Source organism: Bufo gargarizans, chromosome 1 (assembly GCF_014858855.1).
Source record: "Bufo gargarizans isolate SCDJY-AF-19 chromosome 1, ASM1485885v1, whole genome shotgun sequence".
In the NCBI taxonomy this organism is placed as follows: Eukaryota; Metazoa; Chordata; class Amphibia; order Anura; family Bufonidae; genus Bufo; species Bufo gargarizans.
Window position 1 is genome coordinate 230,784,457 of NC_058080.1, and position 17,236 is coordinate 230,801,692.

The 17,236-nt window shown below is 42.7% G+C and overlaps 1 protein-coding gene across 1 annotated transcript in view; it reads right to left on the minus strand.

The window, feature by feature from the left end:
* Positions 1-2,561: 2,561 nt before the first annotated feature.
* Positions 2,562-17,236, minus strand: part of BBS7 (Bardet-Biedl syndrome 7) — a 49,386-nt gene continuing 34,711 nt past the window's right edge. Inside the window, exons 16-20 of the mRNA XM_044302065.1 lie at positions 14,728-14,892; positions 14,472-14,581; positions 14,164-14,267; positions 9,834-9,957; positions 2,562-3,759 (exon numbers count right to left, since the gene is read on the minus strand). Coding sequence (XP_044158000.1) covers positions 3,626-3,759; positions 9,834-9,957; positions 14,164-14,267; positions 14,472-14,581; positions 14,728-14,892 — 637 coding nt within the window. The 3' untranslated portion in view covers positions 2,562-3,625. The remainder of the gene's footprint in view (positions 3,760-9,833; positions 9,958-14,163; positions 14,268-14,471; positions 14,582-14,727; positions 14,893-17,236) is intronic.

Consider the following 17,236-nt stretch of genomic DNA (forward strand, 5'->3'; position numbering starts at 1 on the left):
CAGGACCTGTCCTATTTTTGTCCATTTTCACAGCCAGACGGATCCCTTTGCAATCAATAGGACCACTTAGACAGGAGTGCACCCATCTTAACAACCGTTAAAAACAGCTACACTAGTGCAATATGGACTTTTAGGGATTAAAAAAATAATAATATAAAATGTGTATATATATATATATATATATATATATATATTATATACAGTACAGACCAAAAGTTTGGACACACCTTCTCATTCAAAGAGTTTTTGTAGATTCACACTGAAGGCATCAAAACTATGAATTAACACATGTGGATTTATATACATAACAAAAAAGTGTGAAACAACTGAAAATATGTCATATTCTAGGTTCTTCAAAGTAGCCACCTTTTGCTTTGATTACTGCTTTGCACACTCTTGGCATTCTCTTGATGAGCTTCAAGAGGTAGTCACCTGAAATGGTCTTCCAACAGTCTTGAAGGAGTTCCCAGAGATGCTTAGCACTTGTTGGCCCTTTTGCCTTCACTTTGCGGTCCAGCTCACCCCAAACCATCTCGATTGGGTTCAGGTCCGGTGACTGTGGAGGCCAGGTCAATTGGCGCAGCACCCCATCACTCTCCTTCATGGTCAAATAGCCCTTACACAGCCTGGAGGTGTGTTTGGGGTCATTGTCCTGTTGAAAAATAAATGATGGTCCAACTAAACGCAAACCGGATGGAATAGCATGCCGCTGCAAGATGCTGTGGTAGCCATGCTGGTTCAGTATGCCTTCAATTTTGAAAAAATCCCCAACAGTGTCACCAGCAAAGCACCCCCACACCATCACACCTCCTCCTCCATGCTTCACGGTGGGAACCAGGCATGTAGAATCCATCCGTTCACCTTTTCTGCGTCGCACAAAGACACGGTGGTTGGAACCAAAGATCTCAAATTTGGACTCATCAGACCAAAGCACAGATTTCCACTGGTCTAATGTCCATTCCTTGTGTTCTTTAGCCCAAACAAGTCTCTTCTGCTTGTTGCCTGTCCTTAGCAGTGGTTTCCTAGCAGATATTCTACCATGAAGGCCTGATTCACACAGTCTCCTCTTAACAGTTGTTCTAGAGATGTGTCTGCTAGAACTCTGTGTCGCATTGACCTGGTATCTAATCTGAGCTGCTGTTGACCTGCGATTTCTGAGGCTGGTGACTCGGATGAACTTATCCTCCGCAGCAGAGGTGACTCTTGGTCTTCCTTTCCTGGGGTGGTCCGCATGTGAGCCAGTTTCTTTGTAGCGCTTGATGGTTTTTGTGACTGCACTTGGGGACACTTTCAAAGTTTTCTCAATTTTTCAGACTGACTGACCTTCATTTCTTAAAGTAATGATGGCCACTCGTTTTTCTTTACTTAGCTGCTTTTTTCTTGCCATAATACAAATTCTAACAGTCTATTCAGTAGGACTATCAGCTGTGTATCCACCTGACAGCTCCACAACGCAACTGATGGTCCCAACCCCATTTATAAGGCAAAAAAAATCACACTTATTAAATCTGACAGGGCACACCTGTGAAGTGAAAACCATTTCAGGTTACTACCTCTTGAAGCTCAATCAAGAGAATGCCAAGAGTGTGCAAAGCAGTAATCAAAGCAAAAGGTGGCTACTTTGAAGAACCTAGAATATGACATATTTTCAGTTGTTTCCCACTTTTTTGTTATGCATTAAATTCCACATGTGTTAATTCATAGTTTTGATGCCTTCAGTGTGAATCTACAATTCATGGTCATGAAAATAAAGAAAACTCTTTGAATGAGAAGGTGTGTCCAAACTTTTGGTCTGTACTGTATATACATATATATATATATATATATATATATATATAAAAAATCACTCCCCTCATCCACTTGCACAGGCAGTCGCTCCTCTCTTGATTCTAAAGGACCTGCCCTCAGTGTGATGACATCACCACGCAATCATGCTGGGAGCGCGCAGCGACATCATCACGCTTAGCGCAGGTCATTAATGCCCGTTTTGCATCAGTTTTTCATGGGCATTAAAAACAGCCATGAAAAACAGATTTATTTTTTTTTAAGCATCCCAACCACCACAATGGCCCCAGTATCTATAATGCACTCCCTGTAGTGCCCTCAGTGTCTATAATGCTCCCCACAGTGCCTCAATGTATATATAATACCCCCCTATCCCCTGTATATAAATATCCCCCAATAGTGCCCCTGCATAAAGCCCCCAGCCCCCCCCCCCCCCTTATAGCAGCTCCAATTTGCTGGTTACAAAAAATATATATAAGTAATCTACTTCAACGCCCAGACATACATGTGACATCATGATGCTGGGGGCGTCAGGCCCCATCCAGTGCAAACCGAGTGCCAGCACACACTCATTAACACAAGTTAATGAGGTGTTTTTTTTAACCCCTGAAAGGCACTTTAACCTGTGCACCTTTCTGTTCACTTTGGGGGTCCCGTTCTGGAGATAGAAGCGATATGCCATAAATGTCCCAGATGGGCCAACCCTTTTAATGAAGCCTTTGTCTACTTCAAATGAAATGACATTTCACAAATAAATTAGACAACATCCAAAGAAGTTTAGGAGCTAGATAAAAATTTTTTTTTTTTAATTAAGCGCAATAAATAAAGCAGTGAAACACAAAATCAGCACTTAGGTAGTGCTCTGAATAACTACTGATGTAGGACTAATGCAACATGATGCTTACAAATAACTGAAAATAAAAGCATCCTGCTCTGTAATACAGCAATTCTAATCAGACTCTAGCTTTATTTCATTGCATCCGCTGTGGGTCCATAGAGCATTGTACTGTATGACAAGAACTCTGCTTCTGCCATGTGAAGGCTGTAAACTTAGAAGGGTTGTAGCAAGTTTTAAAGTTATCACCTATCCACTGGTTAGGGTATAACAGACTGATTGGTGGGGTCCGACGACTGGGACCTCCACTTCCAGAACAAGGGTTCAGTTCCCTTCGCCTTGTAGAAAGGCAGGTCAAGCATGTGCCTTGCTGTTCCATTGGGACTGCTGGAGATAGCCAAGTACAATCCTAAACTATCCCATAGAAAACAGTCCCATAGAAAATGAATGGAACAAGCTCGACCTGCCATTCTCAGGAGGGAGAACTGACCCCCCCCTTTTTTTGGAATTGATGGGTATCCCAGCGGATTGACCCCCAGAGTTGAGTTACTAAAAACTTTCAAACTCAGAATAACGCCTTAAAGGGTCATAATTATCAAGTCGGTCTTTGCTGTCCATAGCAACCAATCATAACACAGCTTACATTATCCAAAAGCACTATGGAAAATAAAAGCTGCGCTGCGATTGGTCGCTATGGGCAACAAAGACCATTTCATAAAATCACCTCTAAATTGTCCCATGAATGGGGTACTAAGAAGAGCCGACTTGTTACTGAAGTCCCCGACAACCGTTCTTCTCAGCTCCTCTAACACATTGGTCCACTTGAGACTCTAAACCTTTGTAGTGTTAATTAGCAAGCACAGCACACAGAAAGGTCCTAACATAACAGCTCGTAACTGCAGTCACTTCCAGGTGTAAATAAACTATCAGAACAATGACATCACAAGGCGTCTCTACAATAAATACTGTACAGAATCGATATATTTATATATACACACAAACTATTCACTGAGTATCAAAAAATGTCATCAGGGTGCTCTGGTCATAATTGTCCAATATCTCCAACAAGAGAGGCACTTTGGATTTGACGTTCGTGCCTTTGAATTTGAACTTGTCAATGAAGAGGTCTGTTATCATACCTAAAAAACAAACAAAAAAAACACAACAGTTAAATAAATGTACACCCCAGACCATCCTGTTTCATGTCATCTGTAACCATATGTATATGAATACAGCCCTGAAGCTGCTTTACTCCCGAGTTAATGAGTTGTGTGAAAAGAAGCCTTTTAGTAAAGTAAATCTGAATCAGAACATTAAAGAGCTCCCCAAAGTGTAAGTGTTCTTTTTTGTTGTTGTACATGATGTAAATAGTAAAAGGTACTGTTCTCACTGGTCACTGTATTAGAGTTACCCACTCCCTTTTGGTCTTCAGCTGTGTCATGTGACCAGCACCGCGAGGGAGTGGAACTAAAGTGTTTACGCCACAAAAATAAAGTAGCAAATTATGACGTATGCCATTAATGTATGACTTTTCAATTGTGTCGGCAGTTTTTAAAAGTGCAGAGAAAAGTGGGTGGGGCTTAGTGGGAGCGGATGGAACCTCCCGAGGCCCACCGGATTTACCATCATGTATGCCAGAAACCAGAGTAAATAATAGTTTAGCCCAGCTCCAGCTCATAGCTGGCATAGATTCGGAAGTATGGCGCATGGACTGCCTGGAACTAGGGCTGGGTGATTTTGCAAAAAATAAATTAAAAAAATTGACTTTTTTTTTTTAACCCTACGGATGAATTTTTTTATTTAAATCTTGATTTTCAAATTTTTGTTAATTAAATTGAAAAAAATACCAAGACACAATTCAATAAATTATTTTCTGTATACCATTTTTTTTTCTTTTTTGCCTTAATCTCTACTTTATGAACAATTATAATCTTGACTACCAACAGTTTTTATTTTTCTGTCAGGGGTGCACTGTATATAGAGGGGTGCGCTGTATATTGGGAGTGTCCTGTGTATATAGAGCGGTGCACTGTAAATGGTGCATCCAATGTCTTTAAGGGAAGCAATTGGAAGGTGGGAGAGGCACAGAAGCAAGGGGGGTGGGGATTAAAGTACAGGGTTGGCAAAGACAAAGTAACTCTGTGGGAAGGCAGGGTGCTACAATGTAAATGACATGAGAAGGGGCACATAAGATGGCAAGGAGAAGTTTAGGAACAGTTTTAGCAGACTAATTGAAGCTGCAGCCTGCCTATACAGAACACGGAGCAGGCTACAGCTTTCAGAGCTCCCCATAGCCTCGCTGCAGCAGACATAGGCATACCTCATTCACTGTGTCTGCTGCCATTCCTACAGACTGCAGGACGGATCCCGCCATTGCAAGTATAACTACTAGCTCCACCTCCTCCTCACATGTGGCCATTTACTGCCGCACGTCGTGCTTCTGTGGGGGAGGAGAATAGAAGAGGTGGGACTGACAACTCGTACCGCCTTGAAGCAGGAGCCCGGCTAATTCAGCGCCGCTGAGGTCTGGAGCACTGTATCAGCGCAGCATGTGCGAGTCCCTGCAGCCTGCCCCAGGATTAATAGCACGGGCAATGAGACAGCTCTCCAGAAGAAAAAAAAAAACAAAGCTAAAGAAAATCATTGTGACAATATTCAACAAAAACAATATCTTCAGGCCTGTGCCTCTTGATAAATGTGGCGCATTCTATGCAGACTGCGTTTGTAACGTTAGTCCTAGTATTTCTCCCCCACTGTCTTTTGTGTGGTCAGCTTCTGTAGCTATGAGAGCCTCAATGTCAGTTTCATAGGAATCAGTAGAGACGTTGGGGGAGATTTATTATAACCAGTGTTAAGGGAGACTGGTTAAGGCTACTGTCACACTCGCGTTATTAATTCCGCTATTGAGATCCGGCAGAAGATCTCAATATGGGAATTAAACAGATCCATTTTGATTTTGCACATCAGGATGCACCTGTTCCATTAGGATGTGGCTGTGTGAAATCAAAACTGAAAAAAAAAAAAAAAATACGTCAATGGGTGATGGATCAGTTTTTTTCCTATTTTTATGACCGCACACAAAACCGCAGCTTGCAGCGGTTTTGTGTCAGATCACAAAACTGAAAGCTGACGGAATGGAAGACATCCTGAACGGATCTCTTTCCATTCAGAATGCATGGGGACTAAATGGAATTTTTCTTTCCGGTATTGAGATCCTCTGCCAGATCTCAATACCGGAAAACAACACAAGTGTGAAAGTAGCAACCAATCAGATTCCACCTTTTATTTTTTAGAGCGCCTTGGGAAAATGAAACGATCAATCTGATCGGTTGTTATGGGCAACTAAGCTAGTTTTCCTTTGCAACAGTTTTGATAAATTTCCTCCATTGACTTCTTGTCTACATGTAAGACTCCAGCCCAGAATTATAAGGCCTCTTTCACACAGGCGTTGCGGGAAAATGTGCGGCTGCGTTGCGGGAACATGTGCGATTTTTCCGCGCAAGTGCAAAACATTGTAATGCGTTTTGCACTCGTGTGAGAAAAATCGCGCATGTTTGTTACCCAAACCCGAACTTCCTTACAGAAGTTCGGGCTTGGGATCGGTGTTCTGTAGATTAACATGGTTATAAGGGAAAATAATAGCATTCTGAATACAGAATGCATAGTAAAATAGCACTGGAGGGGTTAAATTTTTATTTTTTTTAACTCACCTTAGTCCACTTGATCGCGAAGCCGGCATCTCCTACTGTCTTCATCTTAGCTGTGTGGAGGAACAGGACCTGTGGTGACGTCACTCCGGTCATCACATGATCTTTTACCATGGTGATGGATCATGTGATGACCGGAGTGACGTCACCACAGGTCCTGTTCCTCCACACAGCACAGAAGAGATGCCGGGCTGCGCGATCAAGTGGATTAAGGAGAGTTAAATAATTTTTTACTTATTTTTTTAACCCCTCCAGCGCTATTGTACTATGCATTCTGTATTCAGAATGCTATTATTTTCCCTTATAACCATGTTATAAGGGAAAATAATAATGATCGGTTCTCCATCCCGATCGTCTCCTAGCAACCGTGCGTGGAAATGGCACAGCATCCGCACTTGCTTGCGATTTACACGCAACTACATTCATTTCTATGGGGCCTGCGTTACGTGAAAAACGCACAAAATAGAGCATGCTGCGATTTTCACGCAACGCATAAGTGATGCGTGAAAATCACTGCTCATGTGAACAGCCCCATAGAAATGAATGGGTCGGGATTCAGTGCATCCGCGCTGAATACTCGCCCGTGTGAAAGGGGCCTAAATCCTAAAGATGGCCCAAGCATGGACACCAGATTTATCACAGCAGCTCAGGATAGATGGTAAATCTGGTGCCGGAATGGACACTTTTCATTGACTCGATACCAACCATTGGTCGGCTTACTTTGAGACAGATTTTTACGCCAGTTGTAAACAATTTTGGCACAAAATGGCACATTTTAGGTTCTGCCCCCTTTCTACCCACTTTACACTAAGCCCTGCCCCCTTGTTGAGCATGTCTGAAAAAAAGTATAGAAACCCTAGATGTGCCAAACTGCGGCAGTTTGCTCCACTTTTTGGCACGGACATGTTAGTAAATCTGGGTCACTGCGTCAGTGGAGGAGTTAGCATGTCGGTCACAGCTGAGGACCAGAAGGGCGCGGATAACTACAGCCACTGATAGAGATTTTGGAGGTTACAGACTCCCTTTAACAATTTACTACTTCATATGAAATTCACAATTTCACTTTCTACTTATGCAAAATCTGAAGATTAGGCTTTACTCTGACAAATGGTTTAGAATTAATTGTAGGGACTTTTATACGGATTGAATACATTTATACATGAGATTATTTAAATTCTAGCACTGGTGTTGTAATTGGGTAATCTCCATTTCTGTTAGATCTACATCCTTACTGACAAGGCCTACTGTAACCATCAGTAAGGATTGTGAAGGTGCAGCTGCTGATGAACTTCCTGAAGACGCATACTTGCCATGCAAACGAGCAGGTGACACATTTATGGATACGAGAGGTTTTACTCATCCTTACACAGACTGCTAAAAGTACTTGTGCCTTTTTTAGAATAAAGCTAAAAAGAACAAATGATGACAATTTTATGTGGTTTTACTGCATTGTCCTCACAAGTGTATTTCCTGGTATGCCAATCATACCATGGTTTAACAAATACAAGTCTTCCTAATCTCCGCAAATATTAACACTATATAGTAGTGAATGATTTGCATGGAGTTGGTTTATAGTCATATAATCCCCGATACCAGGTTTCTGGTAGACAGTAGTGTCCGAACAAAGTTTAGGGTGTTTATGAAGTTAGTGTTGTGCAGAGCAACGAGTGACCGCAGAGAGGAAGTCAGAATGTTCTATGATTGAGCAGTAGTTATTTGCTGTACATATATTTGGACACTTGCATTTGAGGGATAAAAAGAGCAATAAACTGATTCCTATTTTACACAAAAAATGACAAAATTAGCTATATTTTGTACAGATGTATGTACAACCATTGTCCAAAGTGGCATGCGAGCCTTTTAATAGTGTGTCACTTGAATTACGCGGTCTGAAAGGGGTTGTCAATCATTTTTTGAAAGTCTCAAAATGGCATAAAAAAATAAAAATAAAAATCACCACTGATATCTTCTTCCTGGTCCCTCTAGACACACAGATAATACCTGATCAGCCAACCACTGGCAGAGATGTGTCACTGCTGCCATTTCCTGCGTGTCGACAGGCACCAGGGAGCAGAGACCTGAGGAGGATTGGAATAGGGACAGTGGGGCACCATTAAAATGTTTATCCAATTCTAAAAATGCCCCGGTCCCCTCCTATAGATCATACTTATACTTACCCCACTACATGGCACCCGGGTCACTCCAGATCCCTGCACAGCCGCCGCTGCATCTCCCCATCGTGCGGATCAAAACATCCAGCGATCGGAGGTGCAGCCTATAGCAGGCCACGACAGTGACTAGCCTCCCTAGGATCAGACTGCATCTCCGCGCAACAAGGAGATGCAGCGGCGGCCGTGCAGGGACTGAGAGTGACGTGAATGCCGGGGAGTGGGGTAAGTATGATCTTTTTTACTCAAGAAGAAAAGGGTATGATTGGATATGTAGTTCCTAGTGTTTGTGTCTTATGCAAGGAGCAAAAGGTCAAAATAAAGTTCATGTACAATGCTTAAATGATGAAACAATGGCAAAATGAGTCCACAAAATATGCTACAGTGGCAGTTATGGTATAAAAGGAAAAAAAAAAAAAAAAAAAACAACACACTGAAGTATTGAGACAATCTTACTGGAAGACCCATTAAATAGGTTAGATGTTAGCCCTCATGAGAACTTTTCATTTTATTTGGAGCTTGCATAGACAGCAACTCTAGTCATAGGGGAAAACATCTTTGATTTGGAAATGGATTAGCGCTCATTCACACGACTATGTATTTTGCTGTCCGCAAAAAACTGATCCACAAAAAAAATACAGATAACGTCTGTGTGCATTCCGTATTTTGCAAAACGGAACAGCTGGCCCCTAGTAGAACAGTACTATCCTTGTCCATAATGTGGATAGTAATAGGAAACATTCAATTTTTTTGCGGAACGGAAATATGGAAATTGTATGCACACGGAGTACCTTCTGTTTTTTTTGTGGACCCATTGAAATGAATGGTTCCGCATACGGCCCGCAAAAAAAAACAACTGAACGGACATGGAAAGAAAATACGTTCATCTGCATGAGCCCTAACGCTGATCAGGGTCTAGAAAAGCTCAGCAGCTCATGTTATACACCAGGTTTCTGGTATTCAGTCATACACAGTGTTGCACCTTACATGAGTGAAAAGGCAGATGTTCGAATGAATCACTAGCGTTAGGCTTCAGAGTATTCCCCAACAAACTTGAGCCACCATCTCAAAAAAAAATAAAAAAATTTTTGTGACCTCCTGTATAGGAAAGTGCAGTAGACTACAGTGTATGCCAAAAGGACAATATTTTGGCATAGGTTGGGAGCTTGGGGGCCTAAGGACACATTTGGCACAAGCACTGGGAGCTTTTCTGGCAAGTTGCACATGTAGCAGAAGCAAGATGAGAACAGAGCCTTAGTCTACTGTATTATTATGCCAAGCTAATGATGTACCCTAAAGCATGGGTTTCATAAAACATTAACAGGAAAAAAAAATCACCATAAAGCCTTTCAAGATGTGCTGGCTGCTTCTTGTATTCCTCCTGGAGCTTTTCAGCCTCCTCCAGAATACTGCGATACTCTGGGATCAGAAAATCTGTGTTGCCTTCATGAACTTGAAGCTCCTTCCAGAAGAAAAGTGGAATTCACATTAATCATTAAATTTTACATTGATTTACAATAACAGCCCTAGAGTCTCCATAATTTATCACATGGCTGGAACATACCTGAAACCGCTAATAACATGTCTTTCGGAGGGCAGACAAACCTATATATACTCTGTACCTATGATATGTTTAGCGCAAAATTTCTCTGAATTAAAAAACAAAATGGTGTTCAAGAGCGGACATCGTGAAATATGATAAAAATGGCCAAGACAAATCATATATCCAGTTGGTAAATCATGCAGAAATGCAATGTTAGGAAAAAAATAAATAAAAAAATCTATGAAAAAGTTATCCTGATAAAAAGTTCATCATAACTGGACCACAATACTGTGAACGTAACAAAATGACTAACAGGATTGTCACACTGTGCAACAAGGTAATATGCTGTTTCCCAGCAACCTATCTAGCCCGAGATACAGGGGACATCCTACTTGCCAAGTTGTCTAGACTAAGGCCGTCTTTACAAATATTCCTTGGCAATCAAGTATGCAGGAAAAAAATGCAGACACTCAGTTAATCAGTTTGTGCAGAAGCAATAGGAGTAAAGAACAGAAGATAAACTATAAACTGATTAAAAAAACTCTAGATGGGTCAGAATCATAAATAGTGGGATCCATCCCAAAATTGAGGAGCTGTGTCTCCCAATGAACGTAGCAAGAAAAGGACTGAGTACAAGGCAGGAAGATGAAGGCCCACTTGAAGATCGGAGACCTGGGAAAAGTCAGACCTAATAAGCCTATATTCCCATCAGAGGGGAGCGAAAATTGTGCCCAAAAGGCCTGGACCTGAGCAGTGTGAAATATTTTGGGGATAAGTAAAAAAAAAAAAGAAATAGAAAAAACTCTTGCTGCTGAGACCCAGGCACAGAATGGAGACACCTGGATTCCAGCATGAAACGGGATGGTGTATGATGGTGAATGGGACAAAAAATATCTGTGCAGGCTGCGGTGGGACAACTGCTGGACTGTCAGGTAAGGCCGTCCATAAAAATGGGTTTCCTAGTGGCTCAGTGATAGAAAAGGAGAATATGGGATAAACCCGACAGCTAATGCTGAGTGCCCACAGGCAACTCACATCCAGACAAGACAAAACCCAATTCTAGCCTGCTAGCTTACCACATTAGCCAAGAGAAAAACACCAACCGTTGTTAATGGCAAACATGGTAGACAGTGACTAGGATGGTATAGTAAACCACATATAACGGGCTATAGGACAGCAAAGCTGACATCAGAACCTATGCTATACAATGGATGAGCTACTGTGCCAGCTACCTCACCTAATGAAGGAGAGTAGTGACAGGTGGATGCAGAATGGGTGTAGCCATGCCAATATAGCATCCGGCGATATAACAAGACCTAATCCATATAATGGAGATAAGTGGCTGACTGGAGTGAGAGGCAATTGCAAGGCAGTGTCTAGTGGTAGTCCTACTACTGCATGAACATAAGGGGGGATACAGATTGATTATCCTAACATGGTCCAAATAGAATACCGTAACTGGAGATCGGGAGGCTGCAGACAAATCAGAACCAGACGCAACTACTCAGTCTAATGACTAGGTCACACAACGGCCTCATTAGCTGCAGCACTAGTGACTGCCCAGAGACTCTGCCTATGGAAGTGGGTAATGTCTGTCAGATGCAAATCAGATGGATATGGCCTCAATTAACTGCATGAATAGGTCAGACTGACAGTGAAAATAGCACTGAGCTGTGTAGACTCACCACGTACAAATAGCGATAGCATCAATTGCTCCTCCAATGAAGCAATCCAGCTGTCTGGTACATGAAAGGTCTGTGTAGGACTGACAAATACAGCATCTGGTGATAGCACAAGAAAGGCAGGGCTCGGCAAAAACGCTTCCGTTACTGATGATACAACCGTCTGCATCCGTCATGAACGGATCCGGTTGTATTATCTTTAACATAGCCAAGACGGATCCGTCATGAACTCCATTGAAAGTCAAAGGGGGATGGATCCGTTTTCTATTTTGTCAGATTGTGTCAGAGTTAAACGGATCCGTCCTCATTGACTTGCATTGCGGGGAATGATGGATCCGTCTTGCTCTGCATCCCATGACAGAAATAAAACCGCAGCTTGCTGCGATTTGTTCTCCGGTACGGGAACGCAACCAAACGGAACAGAATGCATTTTGGAGCATTCTGTTCTGTTCAGTTACGTTTTGTCCCCATTGACAATGAATGGGGACAAAATGGAAGCATTTTTCTCCGGTATTGAGACCCTATGACGGATCTCAATACCGGAAAATAGAAACGCTAGTGTGAAAGTAGTCTTACTGAAAGTGGCACAATAGCTGGTGAAAAGCCAGAATGCGGTAGGCTTGACAGGAAAATAATTTGATGCTAGTGCGGACAATCTATCCTCAAAGAGTAATGAAGCTGTCTGGCGCATGTCAGTACCATACAGTTGTTAAATCTAGCAAGCAGCTATAGAGCAATTTTTCTGCCCTGAAAATGCAGTAATGCTGTTGTCTGGAGCATCTCAGAATGGGATAAAGTCAGTACCTCAACTTCAAGAGAGGGATGAGGCTGTCTGCTATATATTCGAACTGCTGAGTATTTCCAAGTACATCAGCAAGCAAAAATGTAATTACTTCACCTATTACAGGGAAATACTGATGACTGGCGCATGACTGAACTGTGCAGTATGTGACTGTGTGATGCCCGACAGATCAGAGCAGGCATGATGTCAGAAATTGTGGTGAAAATATAATTATTCCACGCAGATAAGAGAGTAATGGGGTTTGCCAGAGCCCAACAGAGCTGAATAGATCCAACAGGTATCGCAGCCATCAGTAGCTGAGATACTCCACCTAAAGGGGGTAATGCGGATGTCCGGTGCATGTGAATCTGCATACGGCTGTCCGATGCAGAATGCATGCAGAAATAGAGTGGGTTTGTCAAACACGGTGAGAGGGGATAATGCAGTGTTCTGGTGCACCGTCAAAGTAGGCATTGCTTGTCGGAAGCAGCATCTAGTGGCGACACAAGTTCTCCGCCACTGAAGGATGAAATGTACTGATAAGGCTTGCTAGAGGCAGAACCCCGTGAAGTCACGAATACTTCACCTGTGACAGGGGAATGCGATCAGAAGTATGTAGGTCTGCCATCTACATCATCTATATCTTATGTCTGGTGCACAACCATACTGGATAGGCTGGACAGATATGGTACTGATAAATTGCCCAACTACTCTGCCCATTGAGGGGGGTAATGTGAATGACTGGTTTATGTAAGAAGACTGTCTAGGCTTATATGAACTAACTAGGGAAGTACAACTTAAATTTAAAAAAAAGGGGGTATTGTGGGTGCAAGTCAAAACAGCACTGTCATACACGATGGATAAAGTGTCTGAAATACTGAAAGGGGGTGCCAACTAGGGCAGATTCTACCCAGTCTGCTGCATATGGAGGCCAGGATGCACCACTGGGGAAAAAGGGCCAAGAAGGCTAGAAGAATGAAAACTCTGCAACAGGAGAGGAGGAGGAGGAGGAGGAGGAGGAGGAGGAGGAGGAGGAGGAGGAGGAGGAGGAGGAGGAGGAGGAGGAGGAGGAGGAGGAGGAGGAGGACGACAGGTTCCACACCCTGCATCCGTGAGTCTGGGGCTCGCGTGAATAAAGGGCCGGCCAGAAGTGGCTGCTGCCCAGACCGGAGCGGCAGGGACTAGAGCCTGGGATTGGAGGTCCGAAGGTATCATGGAAAGGCCTGGAAATGGGCTGAGGGATGGGGGAGTGGAGCAAGGTCCAGAAAGCTGAAGAAAGCAGTGGCCGTTCCGCAAATGCTGGTTGCAACCTCCACAGGTCTGCCTCCTATAGCTCAATGTCTGCAGAAAGGAAATAGCTAATGGAAAGAGTTAACACTTATTCTTCACTTAGTGTTTCCTGTTGGCAGCAGTATCTATACCCAAGGTCCCCCAATGACACAAACCAGAAAAATTAGCTAGGATTGATATTACAATTACGAGTACCCGTTCTTCGTATGCTTGCTATACAAGAGGAAAAAACTATGACTAAGATATAAATAGGAGAATAAATATTTGGGCACAAAATAACATAAGATCATTTCTTCTATCTCAATATTATCCTTACTGGCAGGTGAGCATACCATGCAAGTACACTGATCAGACGTTCTTCACATACTGTACCTTCAGTGCATCAATTAAATGAACTTTCTTAGCCAATAGCAGCTGGTACTCTAACTTTGGATGGATCATTCTCAGGGTATGACCAACTGATTCTTCACTTATATCTATTCAGGAAAAAATATATTATATATTAAAATGATGAAATGCTTACAAATATGCAGGCTTGTACACCAAGCACATTCACTGGAACAGTATACACCAGGTACCTCAATCTACATACACAGATAAATCAGGCATCAGAATAATGCAATAGGTCCAGACAATGGATAGACATCAAAAACAGAAGAAAAATCTGGGAAGCAAATTACCATATGATATATTGAGATTAATTTTTCTTTTAGTGGCTTCTTTAGATAAAACATCTTTTAGAATTGAAATTGTGGAGATATTGTCCGATTTAAAAACTCCTTCCCCTTTTCTGAAAAATAATTAAGACAATGATGTTACTGAGCAGAAATATATATGGCGGAATCTCACAACGTAATCAACTAAATGTGTAGAAGCCCTGCGTGCCTACAAAAGGAAAATGCAGAGATTGTGGGCTCTGCTACAGGCAATAGTTACCTGTATGAACATTCAAGCTGTGTATCCAGAAAGGTATTCTGGAAGTAGAAAACAATGTCTTCCCCAACTGGTGGCTTCTCCGGGACCTCCGGCAGACAGAATACCATCCATGAATGGATCTCTGGAAAGCTGAACTGGCCTGTCAGGCTCAATATATTCATAGGCCTGCAAAAATTGCAGCTTGATTAATAAAAGGCATTATTGAAATCATTCAACCAAATGTTAGCCCCTTTGATAATATTGTGGCAATGACATCTTTCTTGTAGGGTGCATCTGTGCGGCAGTACAGCGTGCTGCACTTAGTAGATGCTGGATCTGCCTGCCTGATGTAATAGTATGAGCAAGGCAAATAGCAGTTAAAGGGGTTGTGCAGCGATTTATATTGATTACCTATCGTCAGGATAGGTCATCAATATCAGATTGGCGGAGGTCCAACACCCAGCACCCTTGCCAAGCAGTTGTTTGACGAGGAGTCAGCGCTCCATGAGAGCGCCACTTCCTGGTCTTTAGACTATGCGTCATCTCATGTGGCGCGGTGGCGTAGTGTAATCACAAGCACTCGCTCCATTCAAGGGAATGCAGCAAGCACTCGTCATTACACTGCTCTTCTGATAGCAAGTGTAGTGTAATGAAGAGGAAGCAGTGCTTGCATGGAGCGCCACCTCCTCTTCAAACAGATGATGGACCCCTGCCAATCTGAAATTGATGACCTATCCTGACAATATGTCATCCAATATAAATCGCTGTACAACCCCTTTAACCAGAATGGTGCCCTACATGTAACGGTGTGACTGGCACCTTATATAAGCCTTGGCTGTGTGCATACAGAATACAAAACATCCACCTCTTTCTGTAGTTTTGCCGTAGTATTAATGCCTTCTTTTTAGTGAAGATTGTCCAAATAAGGCTAGTGTGAACTAGAGCCAAAATCTTCAGGCAGAGGAGCAGCCTGCAGGAAGAATTGCATCCAGCATAGCCAGATACTACCTGACCCCGCTGACGATAATGAGACTCGGCAGGGATCCAGCCTATTTCCGGCATCATTGCCGGGATTCAGCCGGACAAAAGCCGCTGATTGCAGCAGAATTTGTCCAGCTGAATCCCAGCACTAATGCCTGAAACAGGCTGGATACCCACCGAGTCCCATTGTAGTCAATGGGGCCTGGCAGTGCGCCAGCCTTTATCAGTTGAACCAGATACAATGTCTTCCAACAGGCTGTTCCTCTGCCGAAACAGCCTTCTGGAAGAATTTACCGCTTATGTGAAGCTAGCCTAAAACAACGTAAATAAGCATTCAAAGTACTAATAGATAGAATACTGTATACACATTTCTTTTCATACTGTTTTAACAGCTGCAGGACAGGGTATTTTGGGTCTTCAGGACCAGACACAGTGTAGCTGGAGAAAAAACATGACGTCATGAACAAAAAAAAAAAAAAAAAACAGCCGACATGCATGACCCTGGTGAAAGAAGCACCTGAGGCGGGGCACTAGGTGGATGGAACATGATAGTGAAGTTAAATGACAGAAGGCTATGAAAAGAGAAACATAGCTGCGTGAAGAAAAAACAGGCCGAAGGAGGTGGTATGTTTGAGCGACGTGGGCCTGGAACGTGACTGGCTAGACATTGACATTGCAAACGAGGATAGTGGACAAAAACGTAAGCCTGGTGCGTACACAGCTGCAACGTGAATTAACAAACGTAAGCCTGAAACGTACCCGGCTGCAACATTGATTTAACAAATGCAAGCCTGGAAATGGACCCGGCTGCAACATTAATTTAACAAACGTAAACCTGGAACGTACACGGCTGCAACATTAATTTAACAAACGTAAGCCTGGAAACGTACACGGCTGCAACATTAACTCGACAAACGCAAGCCTGGAAACGCACCAGGATGCAACATTGATATAACAAACGTAAGCCTGGAACGTACACGGCTGCAACATTAATTTAACAAACGTAAGCCTGGAACGTACACGAGTGCAACATTAATTTAACAAACGTAAGCCTGGAAACGTACACGGCTGCAACATTAACTCGACAAACGCAAGCCTGGAAACGCACCAGGATGCGACATTGATATAACAAACGTAAGCCTGGAAACGTACCCGGCTACAACATTACATTTACAAACGTAAGCCTTGAAACGTACCCGGCTGCAACATTAATTTAACAAACGTAAGCCTGGAAACGTACTGGGCTGCAACATTAATTTAAACAAACGAAAGCCTGAAAACGGACCCGGCTGCCACAAATTTTAATTTTTTTTAACCGATTTATTTAAATGTTTATTTATTTTTTATTTTTTTATTTTTTATAATTGATTTAAATGTCTTTTCTTTTTTTTTTTACGCATTCCCCTACATGTCCACTGGGTGGCAAAAGAGCTCCTTTGTTTTTTTTTTGAACAGAGAAGCAGTCTGCGGCACATCCACTGGGTGGCGATAGAGCCTCTGCCGAGCTTGCTGATGAGACGAGGCTCTGCCCTAGGATGTGCATGCAGCG